Source organism: Mesocricetus auratus, unplaced genomic scaffold (genome assembly GCF_017639785.1).
Source record: "Mesocricetus auratus isolate SY011 unplaced genomic scaffold, BCM_Maur_2.0 Super-Scaffold_15014, whole genome shotgun sequence".
Taxonomy (NCBI): Eukaryota; Metazoa; Chordata; class Mammalia; order Rodentia; family Cricetidae; genus Mesocricetus; species Mesocricetus auratus.
Window position 1 is genome coordinate 3,156,918 of NW_024429186.1, and position 27,099 is coordinate 3,184,016.

The window sequence follows — 27,099 nt, forward strand, 5'->3', positions numbered from 1 at the left end:
GCACTTTCAAAGACTGACTTTTACAATTACCACAGGAGGGCTTGAGAGATGCCTCAGCCGGTAAAGCCCAGGCTCACAACCATTACCACAGGAAACAGTAATGTCCTATGCTTAGAGTAACCTTTTCCTCCTTATCCAAGGAAACCAGCAGTCCTACCTACAGATCACGACAAACATGCAAAGGAAGCCAGTGGGGACTTGGCGCTGATGAGGGCTGCGTTCTGCAGTGAAGAGAAGACCAGCCTCTGCCATCCTTTGCGGATGACACCATGTTTGGCACATGAGGAACTATCCATGCAGGGGTCAGTCCCTGGAACGCACTGAGTGTATGGTGGATGCACAGCTCTAAGTCTATTGCATTTCCCTCCTGCGAAACATCTTATTCTACTTCTATCCTTCTAACACAGCCAAGGTCCCAAGCAGCAAGCTTTATTTTGAAAGCCAAGGACTCGATGAGCAAACTGGCACAAGTCAGATTTCTCCCAGATATCTTAAGATCCTATATCCCTCCCTGTGACGTGTGTGGGATGGAAAGTGTATGATAAACAACAATGTGAGCATTAGTTACTTTTCAAGTTGACGCAGCCTCTGCCTCAGCTCTTGGGTGGCAATGGGCAGTGATATGTCTGAGGCAATGCTTGGGGTAGGTTCCTTGGCTGAGACGTGGCTTGGAGAGGCCAAGAGGCTGGAGGAGCTCCTGCCTAGGTCACGATGTCCTAGAGGGCTGGCCTCCGGGGGCTGGGGCTTCTCCTCCCTGACGGGCTTATCGTCTCCCGTGCCGGGTGTTGACGGAGCAGTGTTGTTGCCACCGGTGCCTGGAGTCACAGACGTCTGAGACTTGACAGGCACTTTTCGCCCTTCTTTGGAGACAGACGGCCGCTTCACTCGGGCTGAGTGCTGGTAGTCTGGAGGCCTTTCCTGCTTCTCAAGATGGAGGACCTAAGGGAAAGCAGTAACACCGGGGTACAAGTGTGGCTTTAGATGTATTCATCTGCAAGTGCTTAAGATTCAGCTCGTCTGTTCAGCGATGTGGTTATTAAAATAGTGTTTTACAGAGAATTACAAAAGCAAGTTTTATCAGGCACAGTGGCGCACGCCTTTCATCCCAGCACTTGGGGGCAGAGGCAGGTGGATTTCTGAGAGTTTGAAGCCAGCTTGTTCTACATAGAGAATTCAAGGACAACTAGGGCCATGTAGAGAGAACCTGTCTCCAAAATACAAAACAATTTTTAAAAAGGCAAACTTTGAGCAATTAAAACTACTGTAGTTCTGCAACACAAACACCTTTTCTGTGCCTTCTTCAAATCTCCACTTGAATATATTCTAATTAAAGGACAAGGCTATCTCTCGATCACCCAGTGAGTCATGTGTCCTTGGCAAAAGATGAAATGTCACATTCTTCCAGGTGGTTTGCACCAGAAACACCCACAGGAAAAATGTCAAGATACCTTGCTATCCAGAAAGATCTCTCCAAGCAACCAAGTATAATAGAGTAATAAAAGGACAGTCACCTCATCCAGACACTCTGGAGTCCCCAATTTTCTCTGGTTTTCTTAACCAAAGCTATACCTAGCATCTTCATTTCACAGACTCCCCACATCTTACACTGTAACCAAAAGAACTCCTGAACTGGCAGACAGGCAATGTTGCCATTATTTTGGCACTGTAAAGTTGTACTGTGTCTTGATCATGTGCAATACGAGTATTTCCACAGTACGCTGAGCATACTACTCTATTGTAATAGGAAACGGGCTGGCATACAGTTCAGTGGTAAAACACTGGCCTAGCATGGGTGAAACCAGGGGTTCAAAGCCCAGCACGGAGGCAGAACTTTGGCTCTTTATTGTAACATATATGTATGTATGTGTGTGTGTATACATATATATACACACTAGTCCTCTTTCCAAGGGTTTCAGGGAGGCCAGAGGACAAGCCCGTGGACTAGTCCTCTTTCCGAGGGTTTCAGGGACTGCACTCGGGCTGCGCAGCTTTACCTGCTGAGCCATCTCCCTGGCCCTGCTCCAATACGTTAGTGACATTTCCTAAATGTTTAAGTGTTTATTGTCAGTATTTACTCAGGTATCTTTATTTTGGAGAAACCGAGATTTTATTCCTGTAAATTCTACCTCTTACAAGGGTTTCTCAAACTGCCTTCTGAACAACTTTTGAGAATCCAATGCTAAGGAGTCAACTCCATGGGCACAGACATCCTTCCCGGATGACCCTGGCCTACCCATGAATCTGGAAAAAAGGCTTTGTTCAGAATGAAGTCTAGATTGGATTCCCATAACTCCCCGCAAACTATCAGCATGCTATCATATCACCTGACCTATGCCTGTGGTACTACAGACCACACAGGGACTGACCCACTGCTGCAGGCTGGAGCTGCCCCTCCCCCCCCACAGAGTTCTGCAGTACCCGGAGGGCAATCTTCATTTTTAAGGTGCTGTTTGGACCCGAGTTGCTGAGATGGAACCGCTGGTTTATGGTCATGTTGTCACTCATAAGCAGTTGGCTGAGCGGGATCCTCAGGCTCCCCAGAGAACACTGATGCTGCTCGTCTTTGACCTGAAAGATGCAGGGTAGAAAACACAGAGCTCCAAGGAAGATGACAGGAGCCACAGGAGATGTAGCAAGACCCCAAACAACGAAAGTAAACCCACCATGAGAAACTGCGGATAAGCATTAACGGTCTGGGGGCTGAGAGACGGCTCAGCTGTGAAGAGTGCTTGTTCTTGCAAAGGGCGCCCATGTGAGTCCCAGCGCATATCCACCCATAACTCAACCCTGGGAATCCAATGGCCTCTCAGGACCTCCACAGGCACTCACAGAGCATTCATGCAAGCAAAACACTCACATGCATAAGACCAATCTCTTTAAAAAATGTAAAAAGTAATAGTCTATACAAATTTAAAGGTCAGAAGAAAATATCTTTTAAGTCCTTAAACCATGCAGCATACACCGAGGGTGGTGTGTAGCTTGTACTGGAGATACTTATTCATGGAGAAAATGCACTGTGAGTGTCTCTAACACAATCCCTGTTCAAGGTCTACATGGTTGCTTTAAATACATGGTGCTTCTTTCTCATGAGCAATTAATCATCAGCATCTCTTCTGTTATCACAACTGTTCCCATCATGTGCCCATTCAAAATAGTTTGATCATAGTGAGAGCAAACTCTAGGCAAAACGAGCAAACTCCTTGAAAGACATATATACCACAGTTTATAAAGAAGAAATAGCTGACCTACATAGACAGGTAGATAAATAGCTTTTGACAGAATTAAGTTTGTATGTGAACACCTTCTCAAAATGAAAAACGCAAGTGATATAAGGAAAAACCTCAAACAATTATGTACAGATGCTTCCAGAATATTCAAGAGGAACAAATGCCCCCTAACTCATTCAGGAAACTATTATTTTTTTTTGACATCAAAACAGGAAAAAATATAAAAAAAGCAAAATTACAAATCAGTACCCTTCATGACTAAGAAGCAAGAATGTTTTTTTTCCCTACTTATTAACTTAATTTGTATGTGTGTGTACTTGAGAGAGTTATGTGTTATTATGTGTGTGCAGGAGTCCTCAAAGGCCAGAAGGGGGCACCAGATCCCCTGGAACAGAATCCAGGTCTGCTACAAGGGATTCCAGCCAAATCTCTAAACCAAGGAAGCAAGGATTTTAACAAGCTGAATATATGTAAACACAATCATGACTAAGAGGGACTTATTTCTAAATAAAATATTGTGTTCAAGGTATCCCAAGTATTAAATGTGGAAAACCAAATAAAAGTTTGCAATATTTAACATTTAAAAATCAACAATGTATTTCACTGTATTTATGACCCCCTAACCGTGGCTTCCTAAATGCCGGGATTACAGGAATCTACCACAATGTATAGATACTTTTATATGTATTAGTAAAAAAGCCATTTAATAACTGGGAAAAATTGGTAAAGTGATGGGGGATGTCCTTCTGTATCTATGTTTCTCTTACTGGATGATGAATAAAACGCTGTGTGGCCAATGAAGCAGGAAGATAGGCGGGGCTAGGAGACAAGGAGAATGCTGGGAAAGGTGGGCAAAGACAGTCCACAAAGAGACGCCATGTAGCCGCCAAAGGAGTAGCAGCAGGTTCAAGCATTCTCCGGTAAGCCAAGACCACGTAGAAATACTTAGACTAATAGAAATGGGTTAATATTTAAGACACAGCCAGCCAACGAGAAGCCCTATCCACTGGCCATCAGCTTTATAGTTAATATAGAGTCTGTGTGTTTATTTGGGGCTGAAAGGCAGCGGCAGGACCTGGAGGGACAAGACCTTCCGCCTACAGTAAAGTTCTTGTCTTCAATTGCAAGTAGGGAAGTAAGAAAGATCGCTCAGATCATGAAAAATATTAAGTGTTTAGGGACAAGTCTGGCACATGTGAAAGACCTACAATGAACACGGAACGCCACATGACAATGTGATGTTTCTATGGATTGGGATGTCTCCTGTTGTGAAGATGGCAATTCCAAACACTGGTTCTGTGAGGCCATTTAAGTCCTTCCCAAAGTCATAGGTTCTCTGTGTAAATCTGCCACTGGTACTAAAATCATGTGGAACACGGACTTAGAATCAGTGGACACCACTGTGAAAAGTATGTTTGGTGCTAAAACGCTCTCCTCCAATGGCAGTGACTGAGGGCGTGGTGCTGGCACACCGCTAGCGAGGACAGACCCGGGCAGAGAGGGCCCCAGAGGCAGATGCACACCGGGCCCGAGTTGCCATAGTCACCCCCCTCAACACACAGAGAAGAGTGACTTCTACAGCAGCGTGCTGAGCATATGTAGCTGAAGATTAAGAAAAACAGAATCATGACCCTTTCCTGATAGCAATTTCTATCAATCATATTTCAAAATATAGGCACAAAGTGCAATAAAATACCTCAACTTCCAGGTCCTGGCGCTTGGGGTTGTGAATGAAGAAAGTGAAGTTTTCCTCCCACACCGGCTCACTAGTTTTGTACCGGATCTGTAAGAAACAAGTAGTCCAGTATCAGTTCTCCAGTACCTCCTATGGAGGACTACTGACTCAATGTTTGCTTGTTTGGTGCGCATAAAGCACAGGGTGATTAAATCGGTTACTGAGTGATACTCGAGAAGTGAGACATAAGCCTTCCTTCTGCAGTGCACCGGCGAGAAGTGAGACATAAGCCTTCCTTCTGCAGTGCACTGGCGAGAAGTGAGACATAAGCCTTCTGCAGTGCACCGGCGAGAAGTGAGACATAAGCCTTCTGCAGTGCACCGGCGAGAAGTGAGACATAAGCCTTCCTTCTGCAGTGCACCGGCGAGAAGTGAGACATAAGCCTTCTGCAGTGCACCGGCGAAGGAGTTGACACAGAATCCGCGCCTACTTGCCCAGAGACCAAAAGCTCTTCTGTTCTCCTCTCCTCAACTCTCTCATTCTTGGTGCTTGGCACTGAACTGCACATAGCCCTGCTTCTTAAAGAGTTAGCAATTAAAAGTTAACAATGGCCCATGACTGTGAGTAGTTTCTTAATTTTTATTTCCTCATCGGAAAAGTAGAACATACAACACCACCTTCCTTGAATTCTGGAGCCTATGTTTGCTGAAGCTGAAGTAAAGCATGTTAACTTTAAACTAAACAGGAGTTAAGTACTTAAAAGAAGCTTGGCAATAATTCCATATCTCTCCCCATGAAACCAAACAAAAGCATATCTGTAGGTTTCTTTTACACTTAAAAACAAGAAACGTATCTGTTAATAACTTAAGCAGCTAGTACTTAAGAAGCAACTGTTTCATATGGAAGCAATGGTCTTGTTGTCCACACACCACACACCTGGACGCCACCTGCGGGTTAGTGGCAAGGGAGGCTATGTGGAGAGAATCTCAGAAACCACGAACTCTTACCTTACTCTCTTGAGCCTTGTGGCCGACTGACATCTGGACAAGCGGGTTTGGGTTGCTGTTCATTTTCTTCCCTGACTATCCAAAAACAAAAACAGACAAAATAAATAAACATGTTTTGAAATGGGTCCCACTAAAAATAAAATTACAGATGATACCAGGAGTCATTTCTATTTTACCACTGATACTTTAGACACAGGGGACATCGAAGAACAATTAAAGTAGAGAACAACCGCTAAGCAAACGCTGAGCCACCATTATTCATTACGCCCACCATGAAACAAAATGGGAAAACTTCCATTCACACACCTTGTTTGGAGAGACACGGTCTAGCAAAACTGCTTGTCTGGTATGGAACTCTGGCATGAGTGGTCCTCCCGCCTAAGGCTCCAAAGTAGCTGTGACTATAGTGCAAGTCTCTGTGTCAGGCTGCACACAAATTTTAAATCTCCAACTTTTTTATTTTAAAGTAAGCTACTTTGGGAAATATTTAAAAATTTAAAATTTTATTACTAACTACAGTTGTCAAAACTGACTTAATAGGATAACAAAAATGTACCTAAGTGTAATGAATACGAATAAATATATAGAGGAGACAAATGTAAAAGAGTGTTCCCTCAGAACACTTCTCCTGTTAGAGTATAAAGCATTAGTCTCAGATGCACAGCTCCACACCTTGAACCTGCCACCATCCTCTGCTCAAGTAAACACAGTTATCAGATATGGACATTGCTTACCGGCTGCAAAGTAATTATCACCAGAAGAATAAATGTCAGTTTAGAATTGCATGGAATTAAGCAGATATAAAATATGACTTGAATAATTCATGAGCAAGAAAAATGACAAGAAGCATACTTTAGCAGACAGCTGACAGAAGAAAGCATAGTAAAAACACAGCAGATCTGCCGCATGAGGTTTATTTATAACTTAGCCCCACAAGGAGATGTGTTAAATGTGTTAACGTAAAATAATTAGAGGGTCACAAAAAGTATTTTAGTTAAATAATTTTAGAGTCAATAAATACTACAGCAACGACAGAAATAATCATTTGATTATTCAAAAATTATGACTGACCCAAACCTACTGTGATAATCTATTTTCTGGTTCATCTTTCTGATGTGAATGAATTCTGCAAAATGAAATAAATGCCGTTAAAAATTTGTCAAAGCCAATTGATTTTCCCTAAACTCGTTTCCTTTCTTTGCCATTAGGCTTCCTAAACAGGAGCCGAGCATACGTCCTCTGCTCTCCAGCTCTCTCTTCCGGCTAGCTAAGAAACTCTCATTTCCAAGGAGGGTGTGCACTGCCCACTCTTATCTGAGGTCCGAGCTGCGGTTGTAGGTCATGAAATCATACTGATGTGAGCCACATCTGCCTTGGGTCTTTGTTAAGGAATTGAGCCTATTTCTAACTAATATTAAGACAGTATCTGTGAAAATGGGGCCCTTCAGCCTTAAGGATTAAATGCATCTAATATTTTAAAAATAGAATGAAGTTTGTAACTGATAACACTTTAAATCTGCTTCTGAACAATTTTCAGTCGTCACTGCCTTAAACGATTTGTGCATTTATGCAATTATGTGAATGACACACTAAAATATATTTGTTCTAAGTCTAAAATTTCAGTAAATATAAAGTAATTCAAAGCTGGGCACTTTTATAATCTTTTATAGTAGTTTATAGAATAAGGGTATGCCTTAACATAGATGATGTTTTAGATTATATAAATGAGGTTTTTAAATCATTCGTTAAGTTTTCTACTATGAAAGACTTTTAAATTATAGCATCATGCATCAGATGTACAAACTATGATAAAAAAAACATAGTCTTTTAGGTCACACTGTTGAATTTAAATTTCATTCTCCTTAACTCTTGATGACCGTGACCTATGCTTCATCAATCTGAGCCTCAGGTTCCATGTCTACAAAAGAGGCACAAGACCACTCTTTGAACTTGTTAGACTTAAATGAGCTAGTGTGTTAAACCAGATAATTATAGCACACCTATTTACCTACCTACCGTGTATTTTTATATGTAAGATTTTAATCTACCTACTAATCCAGTGGAGAAGATATTACTCCTCCCCCCCCCCCGTAAGCAGGATGGCTGAAATATCATCTTTGAATCACAATGATGAGCAATATGACTTCAGAGCCTTCCTGCCTCACCTCTGTGCCCAGCTGGCCAACAAGACAGAAAAGAATGGTGAGCAAGGAGTATGGTTACCAGTCCCTTCATAAGATGCTATCAGTCCCAATTATACTGAGGGACACAGTTATTTTAGTCTTGTATGATGTCCTACTAAAACTACACCACAGCTCCTCAGTATAGGTCATACTAAGGTTTCCAAATAGGATATTAGTCAAATCATTGACAGTCTCTTCATTTTTTAATTAACTCATTTTGCTAGATGAAACTGATTAAGACATTCCCATTTCTTTGGAATTTTCTTAAGACAATTATATACCTCTCACTACAATTAAGATTAAGAAACAAAACAATTTAGCCAGAGAACAGAAGGTACTGACATGGATGACAAGTGGAGCTTAGTTTTCAATATACCTCATTTGATAAAATTTGAACCTTCTGGAAAGATCTATCACCCAAGCCCACAGCACCAAAGCCATGAGGTTGATTCAGTGAGGCCCTACTCAACATATTGGAAGAGGCAATTCCTTAAGCATGCACTCAACAGTTTGCAAGGTGCATCTTTAAATCACAATGTGAAACTCTGGCCAAGATTTCAAATAGAACATTTAGATTGCCATTCGCAAATTCAAATTCAAACAAAACACAGTATGTCAATGCTTTTAAGAGATAGAATGAAATCTAAAACTTCATATTGGAACTTTTAAATTTAAGTTTGATTGATGCAATTTCTTCTAAATACAACTTTTTGGATAATGAAAGACAGATCTCTTCTACTGGACAATCAATTACATCCACACAGGTAGGAAAGCCAGAGTACCATCTCTTTCAATATGTCTTGATGAGCACCGTGGCCTCAAGGGAACACTTCGTTTACCTTCAAAGCTCTCTGAACTGCAGACTTCTTCAAGACACCAGGGTTAAAGTCTAATGGGTTACTCTTTCAGGTCAGAAGAAAATGAATACACCAAGGGTTAATAAATCATGCAATGAGGAGTTTATGTAAGGTTAATGACACAAAAATTCATGAGAATAAATGAATACTTAAACCAGACCAAAAATCATACAAGCTGCCAAATTTGCCTTTATGCCCAAGAGTTTACATTAGAGTGACTGATAATCTAAACTATCATGACACGTTACCTCACCTTCAGTAACCCTTCCCTTCTCCACCTCTGACTTTTAGTGTTTGTGTGACTTAGAGAAGGCTCTTCTCACTGTCCTTTGCTGAAACCCTAGTGTCACCACAATTAGAGCTTCAATCTGACCACCTTTTCTCCAATCTGCAGGTGCTCCCACTTACAGCAGCCCACACCACTTCCATGCCTTCTGAGACCTGCGTTCTTGGTACAGCATCATCCAGAGATGGAGCCTAGCTCTCTGTGAACTCTCTGGACTCTCCCTGCTTCCCAGGTATGGAAGCACAGGCCAATGAGGTCACCTTAAGACTTTCACCTGGACTTAAATACATCCTACTGTTTTAGGGTGTGTGTCTCCCTAACTGAATTTTTTTAGTTAGTTGTTTGCTCAGTCTCAAGTGGACAATCTGTTTTGGAAGCTTCCATGATTAACATTTGAAGTTAAAGGTTTTTGTCATTTTAGTTTTAATGAATTTAAAATGGTATACTGGATTTGATTCTTAATTAAAATTTTTCTTACTGTTTTATTAAACAGAAGATGTATGGAGGAATATGGAGAAATGGCTCCCCAGTCAGTCTCCTGAGGTAGGAGACAGGCGAGAATGTAAAGCACCTATCCGGTTCCTGCCACACTAAATGGGTCTAAACCTAGACTATTCAAACAGCCTACAGGGCTCTCCAAAGACCTGGAACATATTGCCTGTATCTCTGGATGAAGTCCAGACAAGGATCCCCTAAGGAGTCCCAACATTGCGTTTTGGTTCTGAGGGAGCCTCAGTGATGCTCTCCTGATGTAACAAGGGCCTTTCCGGAAGTGCACACGGATACAAACAGCTGAGCCCAAGGCACTTCTTACTCTAGCATGCATCAGTTACTGAGAAACAAAGAGAACAGTGGAGTGTGAGCCAGGACGCAAGAGCAGCTCCGAGGTCACAGACACTGCGTGGCATGCAGGTGAGAAGACTAGTACTGAAACACTTGGGGCAGGCGTCCAGGGGTGAGGTTCAGCAGTCAGGCACTGTGCCTTGCACTCCTGGGCCTCTCCATCACTAGAGACAGCGGCACCTGTTCTTTTCCCCCATCAAAAACCATGCCCTAGGGATATAGGTCCCTCGAGAGCATTTGCCTAGCATGCAGCAAGTTCTGGGTTCAGATCCCAGCACCTCATAAACTTGGAATTGTGGTAGGGGCTGGAGGATCTGAAGTTACAGCGGTTGCCCTCAGCTACATAAAGTGTTTCAGAACAGACTGGGATATATGAGACTCTGTCCCAAACAAACAAAACCTAGTTACTGTAAAAATATCTTTGTTGCTAAGCATCTGCTCAGAGGTAGCTATTACGTGGTTATGTTCAAACATGTAAGGCAAGCACCAGGAAAATACCACTCATCTCAGGTCATCTCCAGTTACAGGATTAAGAATCTGAGCGGTGAACATTCTACAGCAACCATGTCTCAGGTCTCTTGTCTTAGTCACTTATGTCCTTTGTGTTAACTTTATTTTATAATCTGTGAGATGCCTATGAATGCTGGGGATAAATGAGGCTCGAGTAGATCCCTTACAGCCTACGTGGCTACTGCAAAGCGAACACAGTCAGGCTGAAGCTAGAGGGGGTAGAATTCCAAGAGTCCACTTTAAAAAGAAATCATTTCCAATACAGAAGAAAGTAAGAGGAGTGGAGACTTACGGTGCTTGTCAACTGGGAAGTAAAAAAGCTTTGGACTGCAGCCATTTATAAAAAAGGGTTTCCTGTAGGAAAAGACTGAGAAAGCTGATCTGGTTTTACACTGGAAACCAGCAAGTAAAAAGTAAGTGTATACAGCTACTGCACAGAACATTTCATGTTCTGTGTCACAAAGCTCAATATGACTCCAACAGTAAAGAGAATGAATTCTGAGTCTGACACTGATGTCACAACTATAAAGCAACTCAAGAATCCGGGTCAAAAATATTTTCTTTCTGCAAAAGGAAGCAGTTGTAGATTGAGAAAAGAGACCTAGAAAAGTTACTGGAGACAGACTGACAGAATTACCCAGAAGAGTGGTCTTGCGATGACATTTTACTTAAGAAACAAAAGCATAAGGCATTTTCTAAAGTGATGGCGTATGATGGCATTGTCATTCTGACTGCCTTCCTTTTGACTTTTGTTTTTGAAACAGGGTCACAATAGTGAAACACGAAACGTTCCTGCCTTAACCTCTACAAAGCAAGGGTTAGAGGGGGACACCCCTCCAGCCAGCTTTCTTCTGACTTCAACAGGTACAAGTGCAGAGTTAGGGACACCAAGGTGCTGCTTACTTACTACTCTAACTTCCCTACCCTTCAGGGTACTCCAAAGCTACTTCTTAGTGGTCAGAATAAACTGGGGACACACTTGGAAAGCCTTTGTAAGCACAGCTGGAAACTGCAAAAGCAAAGCCCTGTCCCTAGCAGATTCAAGGGTTAAGTGGTCTTTAGAAACCTAACTGACCATAGTGCGAATCTGAAAGGTGATTTCTACACTAACTAGTAGACTAGTAGGCCTTACATGTAGTTTTCTATGACTCCAGAGTAAATGAGCCCCGCAGTCACCAAAGTAACCCTGGATAGCACCAGGAGTGGATGCACCAGACAGGCTATGGGAGCAAATGTGAGGAGATCAAAACAAAGTCCCCAACTATTTACTTCAGGGAACTCTTAAGTTCCTAGAAAGAAATAAACCGTGAACCCCACTGTAGTTTTCCTCTCCTCCAAGGCTCTGGCTAGGCCATGTGGCAGAAGCAGGCTCTCACAGACATGGGTGGACTCCTGACTTCATGTGACCATGACTAGTGACAGAGAGGACAGGGTGGCACTGACTGTAAGACAGCCCAAGTTCTAATGCTGCTATCCTTGGTGAGGAGGGAAAAAGTAGATTAGGAAAGTTCTGTGAAAGTTAGAGCAGCGTTTATAATCTTTCCAAGGTGAATCCCAAAATCAAGTTTAACTTAACGAGTCTGTTTTCCCTCAGAGGACTCACTGGGACACTTTACGGACCAGCAGCAGTAGAGTTAGTTCAGGTTAGTTCATCTCATGTCAGATGTACTCCCAGCATCATGGCAGAGTCACATTTGACAAAACCAACATAAAATGAAGACGTGGTGACTGAATTCATGCAAGAAAATGACAATAGCATGCACATCATTCCCATGAGCAGACTGCACAGAGGCTCCAGGCCACACCTGCGTAGTCTCCACTGAACACAGAAGAAGGAGCTGGAGGACTCACAAATAGTGCTCTATAGACTGAGGTAGTATTCTCACAAAACACTAGTCCCGACGCTCGCCTCTCTTTTAAGTAGCCACACCCAAAGTTTCCCTCGAAGATACTCTTAGGAAAGTGAGGCAGGAAGAGAAAGCAAAGAATGGTGGGTTGTGGTCAGTGGGCACACACTAGAAGCACAGATACACAGGGTGCAGAGAGTCAAAGGGTCCACACACACAGGGACTGGCCAGCAAAGCCTCCCGGGAACACTGCAAACACGGGGATGGCTCTGTGGACCCTTCGCCTCTGATGAGCCACGGCACACTGTGACAAGTGCCCTTGGGATACAAGAGCAGTGCATTCCCTGCCTCTTGAGCTCACGTTCCAGTATCTCAATTTCAAATCGTTGACACAAAACACAGAAAGGCCCAAGCCCTTCTCCCATTTAAGCCATCACTGTTTCTGTATCTAAGCTATGCAACAAATTTGCTTCTATCAAGTCACTGTTTACAGTACTTGGGGCACGGGGCTGCCGGGGCGTGCATGTGGAGGTCAGAGGGCAACCCAAAGCAGTCAGTTCTTGTGCCCCATTATGTGTGCTTTGGGGATTGAACTCAGGTGGCCAGGCTTGGCAGCAAGGCCTTTTACACACTGAGCCATCTTGCCAGCCTGACAAATGTCTATCAGGTATTCTATAACAAACTTTACTGAGGTCAAAAACAGAAAGCCCTACTGTGTGAGGAATTCTATTGAAAAGCTAAATAATAATGAAGCAGATATTCCCAAATTGAAATAAAAATAAGTAAAGTCACAGACTTTAGGTAGAAAGACTGGCCAAAAGATTAAGCTCTTCAAGAAAAATGTAAGAACTTAAGTAGTCAACAATTAGATAAGGAACTTTCATTAAAAGAAAGGCTATGGTATGGGCAAAATGCTCAAACATACTTCAGTTGTTAAGTTGAAATAAAATGTATTAATGCACAAGGAACACGTATTTCATTTTAGTTCACAAAGTTCAAGTAAATATCCAATTTTCAAAAACTAAAAGGTGCTAAATGATACAATTTTACAAGCCATCAGGCTAAGTCCCAGAGAGACTGTGGGAAAGGCCATCGAGGTACGTCCTTGCTTTTGTTTGGAGTCTGTTCACAAACGCACTCATGTGGCTGAGTGTTCCCTAGGAAGGGGTAATTATGCAATGGACAATCTTGGTGGGTGAAAGCCCTGTCACTGATGACAGTGATCTTTCTTTCAACAAAACTGGCTGTTGACACAATGACATAGAGAACGTCCTGGTATGCAGTACATTGGCACCCCCAAAGTTACCCAACAATGTAACATTTATTTTACATTTATTAACTACTTTAACTAGTGGGGTTTACAGTAAGACAGTGGAAGATTGACTATCCTGAAAAAGATTAGATTATACTTTATTATACTTTATACCTTCCCCCCATAAAACCAAAAGCATCTAATGAAAGCAGGCTTTTATGCTAAACAATAGGATTTGGCACTGTTTGTGTCTGTGTTCGGCTGGCAGTATCCTGGGTGCCTGAAGGTCAGCATACCTACCTGGTGGCATCGATCATGCTCTACCTTAAACCCTGAGGAAAGTCACAGCTCAGCAGCTCTCAGCAGCTCACGGCTGCTGTGATCAAGCTAAGTACACTTAGGTTTGTGACCAGAGCTGCTTCACTTACCCCCTTTTCTAAGAGAGACAATTTTCACACTGAGGCAAGAAGGCTACCATAATTAGATATAAATACACAGGAGCAAGGCAAATGCTACCTGTGCCTCTCTGTTCCTGCCACACAAGACTAGGTGATACACTGTGGCTGAACAAAGTAGTAGTTTCCAAGTCAGGCAAGCACTGGCAGGAGTGAGCTCTGTACTACCTACCGGAAGGTTCCTTGCAGAGTCCAAATACAAGATCAACAGTGCGGATGAAAGACCATCATTGGCTTGATCCTTATCAGCTCTGATGTCTGCCAGCACCTGCGAGGTGAGAAAAGTATCCGTGGGTGTGCGTCCACAGGACAGTGTGCACACTGATTCTAAGTGTGCTCAAGAAGGTAAAAGTAGGAAATACTCTAGTGTACTCGGCAGAACAGGAACTGCTGTCTTCCAGATGACAAGACCATGACTCTGCACAAATGAATTAAAATGGAGCACTGGGAAGACATGTAGTCACCCCATCCCCGTGCTACAGCAAGCACAGAATTTAAAGGTCTCAGAACAGGGATAATGACCTACACATTGTACTCTCTGAACTTTATTCCTGCTCACTACGGTGGCAACTTGTAGCATGATGATCAGAATACTGGTGTACTCTCAAAGCAAGCACCAACATGATCAGAGACGGGCCTAGCAATCAGGAGAGGGTGGCAGGAGGAGAGGACACTGTACAGCACCTTGTCCAGGTTTGCCGCGTCTGGCATCAGTGTGAGCCACTCTAACTTCAAATGCAGCTTTCCTTTGGGCACCTCGTCCAGAGTGAACCACTGAAGAGAAAATGTTTAAGGTCAGCAAAAGTGTTCCTGAATAAAAAGTTCTAATTAAACCCAGTCTAAAAATGTTTCAAGGTGTTCACTGACACCGTGGCACCAACAGTCCTTAACTGGCTCTGAAATTTATGCCTCGTGCTCCAAGCACCAGGGCTGGCCAGAGACCATGCTCAAAGACACGTCTGCCCTAACCAAGCCTTGTGACGTAGTATCATCACACACGAGTTCAAGCATTCCAGTGCCATCCAGCACTGATAAGGCTTCTATAGGTGGACTTCACATAGAATTTAGAGGCCAGCAGAGAGTAACGCTAACTCACAAATACTGAATAGCAGAATCAAGCAAGGCACTTGTTTTTATTCACTGCTATACATCAATTAATAAAAAAAGTGCATAGTTTTTTCAGCATAAAAGTCACAGAACAAAGACCACCAAACACTCAGTGTTAAAAAGGAGCTGCCGCACGGCAAGGGAGGACTCTGTCTGTCCTGCTCACTGCTGTGCTGAGTGACTGGTACCCACAGATGCTCAGGAATCGTTCTGAGAGGGAGGGCAAACACCCCTGGAGGGAAAGAGCGTGGCTAGGAAAACAGCGGAGCCCCAACACTGACTTGGCTAATTAGGCTTCTCTTACCCAAGTCTCACCCATCTTTCCACCTTTTGGAAGCTACTGTACCATCTTCCTTTATATTTTATTTTACTTTTATGGCCTTTTGATCACTCTCCCTGCTTGAAGTAATGCTATCTTACTGCAAATTATTAGTTCATTCACAGGCATCTCTTACATTCCGACAGCACCGTGTGTCTCTGCTATTCACTCCAACTGTACTGAAAATCTCCATTACTGGGAGCTCCTCACACACCCCTGCCCGTGCCTCACAGTCTGCCTGCAATAAAGCCAGATCCCCATTGTGTGCTCACTCACCACGCCTCCTGGCCCAGCGCGTGCACAGCTAAGCCAGCACCAGTACTCTACTACTGAGCTGCCCTTGCATGTCAGATGTCCGTGAAGCAGACGCTGTCCCTGCATCGGTAGCTAGAACTCTCTCGCTGGGTAGGCAGGCAACAGCAGGGGTCACAGTGACTCTGGCATACAAGAGGCACTTACAGTGTTCCTTAAGGGGCCAAAACCAGAGGAAACTTACTTCGTCTAAAAGGCGCTCCTTCTCAACTTCAATAAGATCAATCATAAGACTGTAAGAAGAGAACAGCAAAAAGATCTTACAACACAGAAACATACTTCTTCTAACTGAAATAACCTGTGCATTGGCTATGGGAAAGAACTCTAGAAATGCAAAATACACTATACAATTTACCAGGAAACAAATGGCTTTCCTCAAGGCTTTCTATAATACAAGCCCAAGAAAACCAAAAGAAGAGCAAATAAGGGAAGGGTTGAATTTCTGTGGTCAAAATATAGAGCACACACAACTAGGCCAGAACTGATGATGGATATGTGTGTGTGTGTGTGCGTGTGTGTGTGTGCGCGCGCGCGTGCAGCAAATGTCTGTGGGCTCGAGGCTAACATCAGGTGTCTTGCTCAGTTACTCTTCAGCTTATGCATCAAGAAAATATCTCTCAATGAACTCAGAGCCTGGGGTGACTAGTCTCACTAGTCAGCTTGTTCTGGGCATGCACAGTCTGTCTTCAAAGTGTTAGAATTACAGATAGCTGCCATGTTCTTCTGGCCTTTTTGTGGGTTCTGGGTCTGAATTCTGATTGTCATGTTTACATGGCAAGTGCTTTGCATGAAAATCCCCAGCCACAGCTGAGTGTTTCTGTTTTCAAGACAGGGTCTCACTATGTAGACCAGGCTGGCTCTGAACTCACCGAGATCGGCCTGCCTTCACTTCCCAAGTACTGGGATTAAAGGTGTGCACCACCATGCCTGGATAGCTAATGGGTTTTACATGCTATCCCTTGGTGCTACCAGTCATCACTGTGGATGACATAGTTATTTGCATAATGAGTTATAAGTCCACACCACAGCAAGCCCATTAGCAGCTCTGAGAGTAGGTTCTATTACCAGCAAACAATCCTCCTCTAATTCAGCCATGGCACCACTTCCACAAGTCTGTGGAAGAAGGCATTATTCTACTAAATATATCTCCTAATCACTCTCAGCCCCAGTCAATGACAACACGCTCCTAGTTGCTTTACTGCTCCCATCTGCACGCTTGCATGGAATGTCTGATCATGTCTCTGTCCTACTGAAGCTGTGCACAGTCAAAGATTCTGAAGCTACAGCACAACACATGGGTCTTGGAGATTCCAAAGTCAGAGCATGGCGGGCAAGGTTATGCTTGATGAGGCATAAACTTCTCCCGTGTAATCCTCCACCAGTCCCCCACAATAAACTCACTTAAATAACCTCAACTAGACAGACATGTACAGATGTGTATACGCATCTCCGTTCACTATGTGGGCAGATGCAAATGCACAGGTGTGGAGGCCAGAGGACAACCTCATTTATTTTTTTCCAAAACGGCATTATTTTCTTGAGACCAGGTGTCTCACTAACCTGGAATGGATCGCCAAGTAATTTTAGGCCGGCCCTCATAAGCCCCAGTGCTAGGATTATAAGCATGTATCAAGGCCCCTGGAGCTGGAGTTTCAGGCAGACGTTAGCCATCTGACATGGGTGCCAAGAACTGAGCTTGGGTCAGTTCTTAACCACTGAGTCATCTCTCAGCCTCAGAAGCCTATTTTAAAGCCCACTTTCCACAGCTATGTGAATTCTTCAATTAAAGTAAATAAATCAGTATTTACTGTCCCAATATGCGTGTACAATGTAAATGACTGTACCCTAGCAAACTGAGAAAGCTTAAATTAAACCTACAATTACAGCTCAGAAGGAAGTATTTCTAGACCTCCCTGCACAAGGAGGGGGCTCTGCACAGTGTCCTCTAGCTTGCATGGTCTAAGTGGCTGGGGAAATTGGTCCTAGTGCTAATGCTGCTATAAGGGACAATGGAGTCTTTTTAGAATTAAAACATTTTTTAAAGATATCTGGCAAAATAAATGTCACACATAACAGCCATTTAAAATGAATACACGTAAATAAATGAACTTTAAAGCCGGCATCAGTGAGAGTGGCTGGAAGGGTGTTCCCAAGGTTCACCTTCCTAAGAAGTCATCCTTGTCTGGATCTTCATCAAACAGTTCAATCTCCAATTCTTGTCCAGGGTGTTCATAGACCAAAGCCTGAAAATGAACGGTTAGGAGTTACTGCAGGTAACTACCACAGTCAAGCTAAGCTAAGTATGGGGATTGCAGCAAATATTACCAGGCACGTTTCTCGGGCAGTCAGCGCTTGCAAAGGTGTACTTTCTTACTGTTAGACCACACACGCGTCTTGAGGACTGGGCCGTTCTAAAAAACTTGCCCAGAGAGCAAGTCTGCTGGGCATGTTTCTTGGCTATCTGAATTCCATTATCAGAGGGCCGAGCACAAGGCTCTGACACAAGGTGGCAGTGTGAGGTCACCCACAGGCCTGTCTCAGGCCTAAGGCCAAGTGAAGAGGCACAGGAAGCTGCCCTAAGATCGGAAGGGGCTCCATCCAGATGCCAACCTTGAAAAACGGACAGAGGACAGAGGGCGACAGGAAAGGGGCACGGTGACCGCTACTCTCAGCAACTGCTCTGTCCTTCTGGATGGAGCAGGTCAAGGCTACATGTGACACGGGATGCACTCGGCAGCCCGGGCCTCTGCGGGTGAGGACACTCAGAGGAGCGGCCATGAACAGCCAGGCAGAGCCCGGCTGGGGGCGGAGGTGCACACCTGCAGCCAGAGCACGTGGGAGGCCAAGCAGGAGTTGCAGGCCAGGAAATAAAACGCACAGAGAAAAATGAAACGAAGCAAAAGGAAGCAAATACAACAACAACAAAGCCAATAACCATGCCATTATCTACCCATTGGGATGTAAAGATGGCCAGACATATTAAATGAAAAATGCATAAAACAGGATATTTTTACGTTTGTGTTTTAATCACATGTATTATTTTATATCAGAAACTTGTCTATGTCAAGGAAATATATTGCCATTAACCACTGTAGTAGCCTTACATAAGTAATGCTCAAAAATCCCATGTTTTTACATTACAAGAATGTTTATGTTAGAAGAGAAATGCAAAATTCCCCCAAAATGAAAAATTAAAAAGAACTTAAACAATGATCCAAGTTAGCCACACTCTTGTGTGAGACTTGGAATCAGACTTTTCGTGCCTTCACTCAGCTACGATGTTTGGGCCCCATTACTTACCTCATATACCTCGTTCCACTTTGGACTAAGGTTCTCCTTGATAATCTTACTCTGGAAGATCTGGTTGCCCACTCGGATGATTCCATAGGGGTCTGATTTTCCCTTGACAAGGCCTTTAAGGTAGGTGTCTTTCCCCTGAAGATCCTGAGCTTCAATGAAATGGATCCTTAGCACACCCTGAGAAGAGCAGCAAACCACTTAGACTGTTTGCCATGGAGAATGAAAGACACACAGCGTAGTCCCCAGCGGGGACCAGGAGGACACTATGTCACCCCACTAGACAGTAGGACTGCAGATGGGCGAGGAGGCCACAGCTGCCTGCAGCATCCTTGGTAGAGGGGACACTGACTACAGAGGTCCCGGTGCAGCAAAGCACTTACTCCCAGCAAGTCGGTAACACAGGGCCACAAGAGTCACCAAAACTCCTCACATTCTGGGACTAAGCAGGCAGTAACTAACATGTAGGGTACATCAGACCTGCTGCTAAGCATTTTTTATTCAGCAACCATGTCATTCAATTTTTAGACAAATCCTGTGAAATACTGTCATTAAGCCCATTTTATAGAGGAAACTCAAACTTTGAAATACACAGTGCTCATCAAAAAGAAAAAGTTCTTCTCAAAAGCTGTCTTATTTGTGGAAGAAAAACATTTACTCCTTTCATTCATGGCAAACAAAAGCTCGGTAGGGTAAGAATACTCTTCCTCCAAATGCTACAAAAGTTCCAGGCTACTAGTCTCGGCTTGTCAGGACAAGGCAGGCTTCTCTAAAGAGGAATACGTGTTAGGAAGCCCTGGGAGATTCTTGTCTGCAGGTTCATGTGGCTGCAACTGAGGTGCTGTGGCCACCTCCTTCTCCAACACTGGTTTAAGTTCAGAGAACAAGGGCAGTTGGACCCAGGCCAGCTCAGGGCTTACTTGACTTAACACACAAAAGATGCCTGCATCTTAGAGAAAGAGCTCCTTTTCCTATATGTAAAGTATCCAGTCTGTTGAATGTGAACAATACAATTTTATCGCCAAATTAAATGGAGTGTGCTTTCTTAAAAACAAATAAGGAGTGGGCTGAGGACACTGGTCCTGGGTCTAAGCCTCAGCATCAAAGACAGATAAAGAAGGATGGATATATATGCACTGTGTGTAAATGTGGCCACGCATGCTTGCCGATTTTTGTATCTAAGTGACAAAAAGTAAAGGGGATCAAGGCAATGCTATTTCCACTTCAGCAAATAAAACTGAAAACACAGCCATTAAAATGACACCATCTTTCTCCTCCTGTTTTAGTGAAGGTAGAATGCATGTGGAATGCACACGTTCTGGTATAGATGCATAGGTAGAATGCATCAGTACTATTCCTTGTTGCAGACAATCCATGGCACTACTGTGCCCTTGACCTCTGTGGATCCCCAACAAATGGCTGACAGCTAGACCTGCATCTCTACAGAGGAGAGCCAGGCCTCACCTTTGCCTACAATGGTTCTGACACAGTCCTCTGCTCCACATTTTACAGAAGCTGAGACTCGGGCCCCACCATAAATACCTCCAAGTTCAGGAGTTCTGCTGCCACACAGGCGCCTCTTCTGTCACTGTGGTGGTCTGAGCAAGAGCGGCTCCCAAGGGTTCATATATTTAAATGCTTAGGGAGAGGCCTTGTTGAGGAAGCGTGTCACTAGGGGTGGGCTTTGAGGTTCCAGAAGCCCAAACCAGCCCCAGTGTCTCTCTTCCTGCTGCCTGTGGGTCCAGACGCAGAATCTCAGCTTCTTCTCCAGCACCGTGTCTGCCTGCACGCCCCCAAGCTCCCTGCTATGCGGATAATGGACTAAGCTCTGAACTCCAGGGAAATGTTCCCCTCTACAAGAGTTGCCGTGGTCATGGTATCTCTGCACAGCAAGACTAACCTCCCTGACTCAGTCACTGTATCCATTAAGAAACTTCAGAAACAATCACATTCCAATGTCTGAGAAAAACTTAGGTCATGACATCAGAACCTTTGTTGTGTCTCACTTGTTGCTGAGAATGACTGTGTCTCCATAACAACAGATACAGCAGACACCCTCTGAGATAGCTCTGCCTGCTGTCCACTGCTATCCTTACGACTGGTGATTACATCTGTGGGACTGAGCCCGTACACTGACTCACCGAGCACGACTGAAGTCCAAGAACTCCTGAAGTCTCTGGACAGCCTTAGAATCAGAGGCTCCTAGTCCATCTCCGAGGGAGTGGAGCAGCTACCAACGTATTAACACACATGGCAAGGAAAGACAGGGAGCACCCTGTGGTTAAGCCTGGCAGTGGTGGTGCACACCTTTAATCCTACCACTAGGGAGGCTGAGTCAGATGCAGGAGTATCTCTGTAAGTTCTAGGCCAACATGGTCTACAGAGCCAGTTCTAGGATAGCCAGGGTTACACAGAGAAACCCTGTCTCAAATAAAACCAACAAAAACACCCTGTATTTAAACCCTGTGTATCTAAATGCATGCTTACCTTTGGTATGGGAAACCGCAACTGTGCTATTTGAACTTCACTGACAAGAGGAACCGTGATGCGATTAGGAAGCACCAGATAGTTTGATATTATATCCAGGATGATAGTATCAGATAAACCACTGTTAGTTGAGAGACAAAGAACAATCAGATATATACATGCTTGCGGTCACCTTTAACAATAAACATGCACAGCCTTGATCCCACAGCTGTGTATGGGATGGGGGTCCCTAACTTTCCCAGAAGAGTGCTTAAAGTCAATGGTTTGATGATTGAGCAACACTGCTATTGTAACTATGAGGCAGAATTTATTTTTGTAACACAACATAAAATTCTGGCTCCATTTCATAATTTCCTGAATGAACTTTCAAATATTCCTATATGGCTTAATCATACAGATAAGATACCTTTCTTTACATTTTTTAATGTAAACATTTCAAACGTAAATAGAAGTACAGAGAATAATACAGCAAGCATTCACCAACCCATTTCATGTTATGCATATATCGTTTCTCTTTAGTGTTATATATTGCCTCAAATGAAGTAAAATAACTTAGTTGTGTTTTCTCATTCTGAATACTTTAATAATTTTCATTTACTATTACACCACTACATAGCAAACTCAGTAATCTGAATAAAAGACAACAGGAAAGCATTTCCTATCTTTTTAAGACTATTTTCCAAGGCAGACGAGAGAGTTAATATATATATGACAATACTTTTGGAGACATATCCATGAATGCTTCCTATTCTAAAAATTGTTACTAGAACTCCGAGTTTTAAAAAGAACCCTGACTCCTGCCAGTACTTTCCAGTGTTAAGTCATTAGCATATATGTGCAATTACACATGCGGACATGTCCTCTGTCATCACAGCCACTCAAGCAAAAGTGATCCACACATGACAAGACGAGGGCCTCTCTTCACCAGTCTTTCATTTCACCACAGGGAAAGGACTCGATCACACCTGGCTAGCAGTGGTTCTGAGGAGATGTAAAACGCACGAGCTGGCAGGCATTGTGCCCCTGCTCTTCTGAGAGAAGGCAGAGACTCTTACATAGCTTAGCACCAACTCCTTACCTTCAGCAATTCCTGTCAAAGTAACACCCGCTGAAACAGAGAATCTCACTCCTCACGGCTGGGATAGTGCAGCGCATGCCTTCAGCAGGCAGCACTGTGGCCAACCCCCCAGGCAGGCTTACCAGCCGCCATATTGTCAGGAGTGGACACTGTTCCCAGGCCCTGCCTAGCATCCATGGACCGCCACGCCTCGTCCTGCAGACACTGGCTCCCAGTCTGCCCTCAGCACTGCTGCTGCTCATGCCGCTCCCTCATCCACATTCTCTATGTGGCGGCGTGCGTGAGGTCGTCACTGAGACCTCGCCGGGATTTTACAGCATGACCCCAAACGCTCTGTACAGTGAACTGACCCAGACACTGCTCCTCCTTTGTAAGACTCCAGATCCTTTTCATGGCCCATGAGTACAATACACATGCTCATCTTACAAAGCCTGAGTAAGACTTCACTATGCCAGGCTCAGTCACTATCTTTTATGAGTATTTCCAATGTACGGCTTACTGTAACTTGATGTACGTAACAGAGAGTCTTTGTAAGACAGGGCTCTCACAGAGTGCCTGCCAACCTCAAATTCACCGTGCAGCCAAGGGCTGCATTGGACTTCTCATCTTCCTCCTCTCCCTCCCGCACACTAGGATTCTGTGTCCACTGCTCTATCAGGGCTTCACAGAAAATCTATGTGCAAAGAACAGCAGCCCCCAATTTTACATTTTGTCATATAAAATTTCTATCATCTGTATTTTATACAAATTTACATAATTATACACAAATTATATATAGTATATGTAAATACGTCATCTCATGTTAGAGTGATATTCCTATATATTGCTACTATACCATAGGTAGCTTACTTTTAACAATGTATGCATACTTGTCTCTGTATGTGTCATTATTTAAGCATGAGCTTGTGTGTGTGCATCTGTGCAGTGTGTGTGTACAGGAGTGTGTGTGCCTTCATGTGGTGAACAGAGGTCAGCATTTGGTGGGGTTCTTCAGATGCCTTCCATCTTGTTTTCTAAGGTAAAGCCAATCACCGTGACCTAGGGTTTGGAGTTTTAGGCTACGGTAGCGGGCTGGTGAACCCCAGTGATTTGCCTGCATCATATCCCTGTACTAGAGTTAGAGGTACATGAACCACATCTGGCTTTTTAGATAGGTACCAGGGATCAAACTGAGGTCATCGCGCACAGCAAGCACTCTGTCAAGTCAACTGTTTTCCCAAGTCCTTTAAGTGTGTATTTTGTGAAATAATTTTCTATATAATACACTACAACGTAGTTTATACTTCCATATAAGATTTACACATCAATGGAAGACAGTACTGTAAAGAACCTGCTGATGTTAACACGGAGTAAAATGAACCTGGTCGCATGTGCAAATGAAATGTGCACATTCACATGAGTGTGTCTACTGTGATTGTGCATAGACCCTTGGTGAATAAAATGGTTTCAGACTTGTGAGGGGCAGAACAAATCCTTCCAAGCCATGCTGCCATTTACAGAGCTCATACTATGTCATTACAGAGCAGAGAGACAGTCAGCCAGCCTTCTTATTTCAATCCTCCTACTATGCTGATGAAAGACATTAACCTTCGCAGATACCCGTTGCTTATATCTGCCTAACAAAATCCAGCAAGCACTGCTGTTTCCTTTATGTGGGACATGTCTACATCATTCACGGGTGTCTGTGTCCAAGTAAGTGAACATTTCTTGGTTGCTTTATAGGGCATATATGAAACTCAACCCTGGCTGTTAAAATCACAGAAACCTGTCCAAGATAGATAGACACATAAGGTAACCCTGGAGTTTCTTTTAGAACTAGCTGCTGCACACAGCAAGAATCTGCCTGAAGACAGGCTCAAGGACTCATCTGCAGGCTGCATCAACAGCCCACATCATTTGGCGCCAATCCCTGCCTGAGCCTGACATCCCACAATGCTCTGTGAGCTGCAAAGGCCAGTGGCCCCAGGTTAAGCTCTCTGAGAAAGCTGTGAGAATGCTATTCTCCTCTAAGAACAGTGGTCGGCTGAGTGACAGACAGCACTCAATGTTAAAGGTTTTACTTGCACACTGAATTATTATTTTAACAAGTGTCACTTGGGGAGCTGGGTCTCTAGCTCAGAGGTATAATGTAGTTTAGCAAATACCTGAGTTTAATCCCTAGCACTGCAAATTAAAAAAAAATTACCTATGTCAATTTTATTCAGTATTTTGTAATCAAGATTCTAATGAACTTGTCAATAAACCTTTTAAAGTTGCACTTTCTTATCCAAGATCTTTTCAAGACAATAGTCCTCATCTTAACCTGGCAAATCATATTACATTTTATCTATGATGATGTCTCAGATTATTAAAGCTACTGTTTTCTATTGATAATGAAACAAAACTTTGTTTCAGCACTCATTTCAGAGGCATAAAACAAGTAGATAGAAATAGAAAAAATAGTCTGAAATCAAAGTTTTGGAATTGAATTTGTAAGTTAGTTAAGGATAAAAATCCACAGATTAGCAAAATGTCCACTAGGAACAAATGTAACTAATAACATTAAGAAGTCATGCGTTTTAACCTCCGAACAAAACCATAAAAACAGCAAAAAGGAAGCTGTGAAGGACAGACTGCACTCTGTCCCAATCTACCATTTCAGACACACGGACAGTGACTCATCTCGCCCTCCCACAGGGGAGTGTACAGTCCATGACTCAGGTGCCTGTGGCAGGACAGTTTCCTCGTTCATTACTCACTAAATTGTTACTGAGCCATTCTGAAGGTTCCATTCTGACCCACTCTCTCAAGAATAAAACTGCAGCCAGACCCACAAGACTTACTTCAGTCCAGGGATGTCCAGGAGATTAGTCAGTCCTGTCCAGTTAATCTCTAAAAGCTGTGGAGGGAGAATATTAAACATCAAAAATGTTCCCAGATATCACAGCAAATCACTCACAGGTTTGTGTAAATAAAAGCAAGAAAGACACAATACCATCACACCACTTTTCCCAATGTGTAATACCAAGACGGCCTGCCTCAGTTTTCACTTTTTGATATTGCCATGGTTTTCTCTACTAAAAACATAATGTTTGCCCTTCCCGCTATGTGTGAACTCCTGGAACATTTTTCAATTTCTCTTTTAAGTTAACAATGCAGTGAATATGCTTTGCTTTGTTAGTTTGTTGTGGTTATGTGTTTATTTGTTTGAGACGGAATTCACTATGCAGCCTTGGCTGACCTAGAGTCTATTATGAAACCAGGCTGGCCTTAGTCTCATAGAGATCCGCCTGTCTCTGCCTCCCAAGCGTTGGGATTAAAGACGTGCGCCACCATGTCCAGCATGAATACATATGCTCATATCTACACATTCAGACGAACATTAAAAAATGGGGATCGGTCAGTAAGATTATCAGAAGGTAAAAGTGCTTGCCACAGAAGCCTGACGACCTGAATTCAATGCCCAAGATCCACAGTACAAGAAGAAAACACCACATAAGTACCATAAATAAAATTTTAAAGTGGAGCATGGTGCTAGAGATTATGTCCACTTTCAATATCAATACCCAAGATCTCCAAAATTGCTACTTAAATTTGTTACCAAATTTTTGTTTAATTTCTATTACCATCAGAAGTAAGGGACAGAATCATTTCTTCTTTACACTGTCACCAAAAGCAGACATTAAAACTCAGAGCAGTTGGACAATAGTATTTCACTTTGAAGTTTTATTTGCATTTCCTATGGATGGAACATGTTCTGTCTATTCATTGGATAGTTATAGTCATTCCAGAAATTCTTACACATTTAGCTAGGATTCCATTAAGTAGACATAAACAGTTAAAACTAATGGGTATAAACATTGATTTTCTCTACTGAAATGGGTACTGCGCACAATAAAACACCCTGTTAAGTGAAACTGTACTGTCCATTACACAGAGTTAGAGGAGCCACGCCACTCCAGAGCCTTCTGACCATACAAATAGTTAGTGGGCAGTTACACAGGGCAAAGCTAAAGGAAGAAGTAACACATTTCAAAGCATCCTTCAAGACTCTTCCAGCATGAGAAAATGAGACAGAACACGGAAGGGACAGGGGGCTTGTCCTGAGTGTGGCTTATAGACCCAGTGTCACTCCTCGAAGAAAACTCGTTTTCCCTCTTCCAGCAGGCATAGCTTCTTGACTGGGGGTGGGGCTGCATGCCCACTTCTCTGTGCTGGGATTTTGTCTTGAATTTACAAGACTTGTCCATGCTGTCATAGTCTGTGCCTCAGCCCTGTTGTGTCTGAAGATGCTGTCTCCTTAGAGTCATCCGCCGCTCCTGTCTCTTATAGCCTCCTCTTCACCATACATGCCTGGTCCTTGAGGGGGGGGGGTTGA

The 27,099-nt window shown here is 43.4% G+C and overlaps 1 protein-coding gene across 5 annotated transcripts in view; it reads right to left on the minus strand.

Moving 5' to 3' along the window:
- Esyt2 (extended synaptotagmin 2) overlaps positions 1–27,099 on the minus strand; it is a 68,383-nt gene that overhangs the window by 6,485 nt on the left and 34,799 nt on the right. For 2 of the 5 annotated variants that reach the window (XM_040742325.1, XM_040742322.1), the window contains 13 exons: positions 25,565–25,620; positions 21,665–21,785; positions 19,181–19,357; positions 18,041–18,123; positions 16,065–16,113; positions 14,827–14,916; positions 14,315–14,410; positions 12,440–12,541; positions 8,932–8,994; positions 5,910–5,984; positions 4,924–5,010; positions 2,419–2,568; positions 569–939 (listed from right to left, as the gene is read on the minus strand). In XM_040742325.1, coding sequence (XP_040598259.1) covers positions 569–939; positions 2,419–2,568; positions 4,924–5,010; positions 5,910–5,984; positions 8,932–8,994; positions 12,440–12,541; positions 14,315–14,410; positions 14,827–14,916; positions 16,065–16,113; positions 18,041–18,123; positions 19,181–19,357; positions 21,665–21,785; positions 25,565–25,620 — 1,520 coding nt within the window. The remainder of the gene's footprint in view (positions 1–568; positions 940–2,418; positions 2,569–4,923; positions 5,011–5,909; positions 5,985–8,931; positions 8,995–12,439; positions 12,542–14,314; positions 14,411–14,826; positions 14,917–16,064; positions 16,114–18,040; positions 18,124–19,180; positions 19,358–21,664; positions 21,786–25,564; positions 25,621–27,099) is intronic. The other 3 variants (XM_040742323.1, XM_040742324.1, XM_040742326.1) reach the window with 3 other exon arrangements.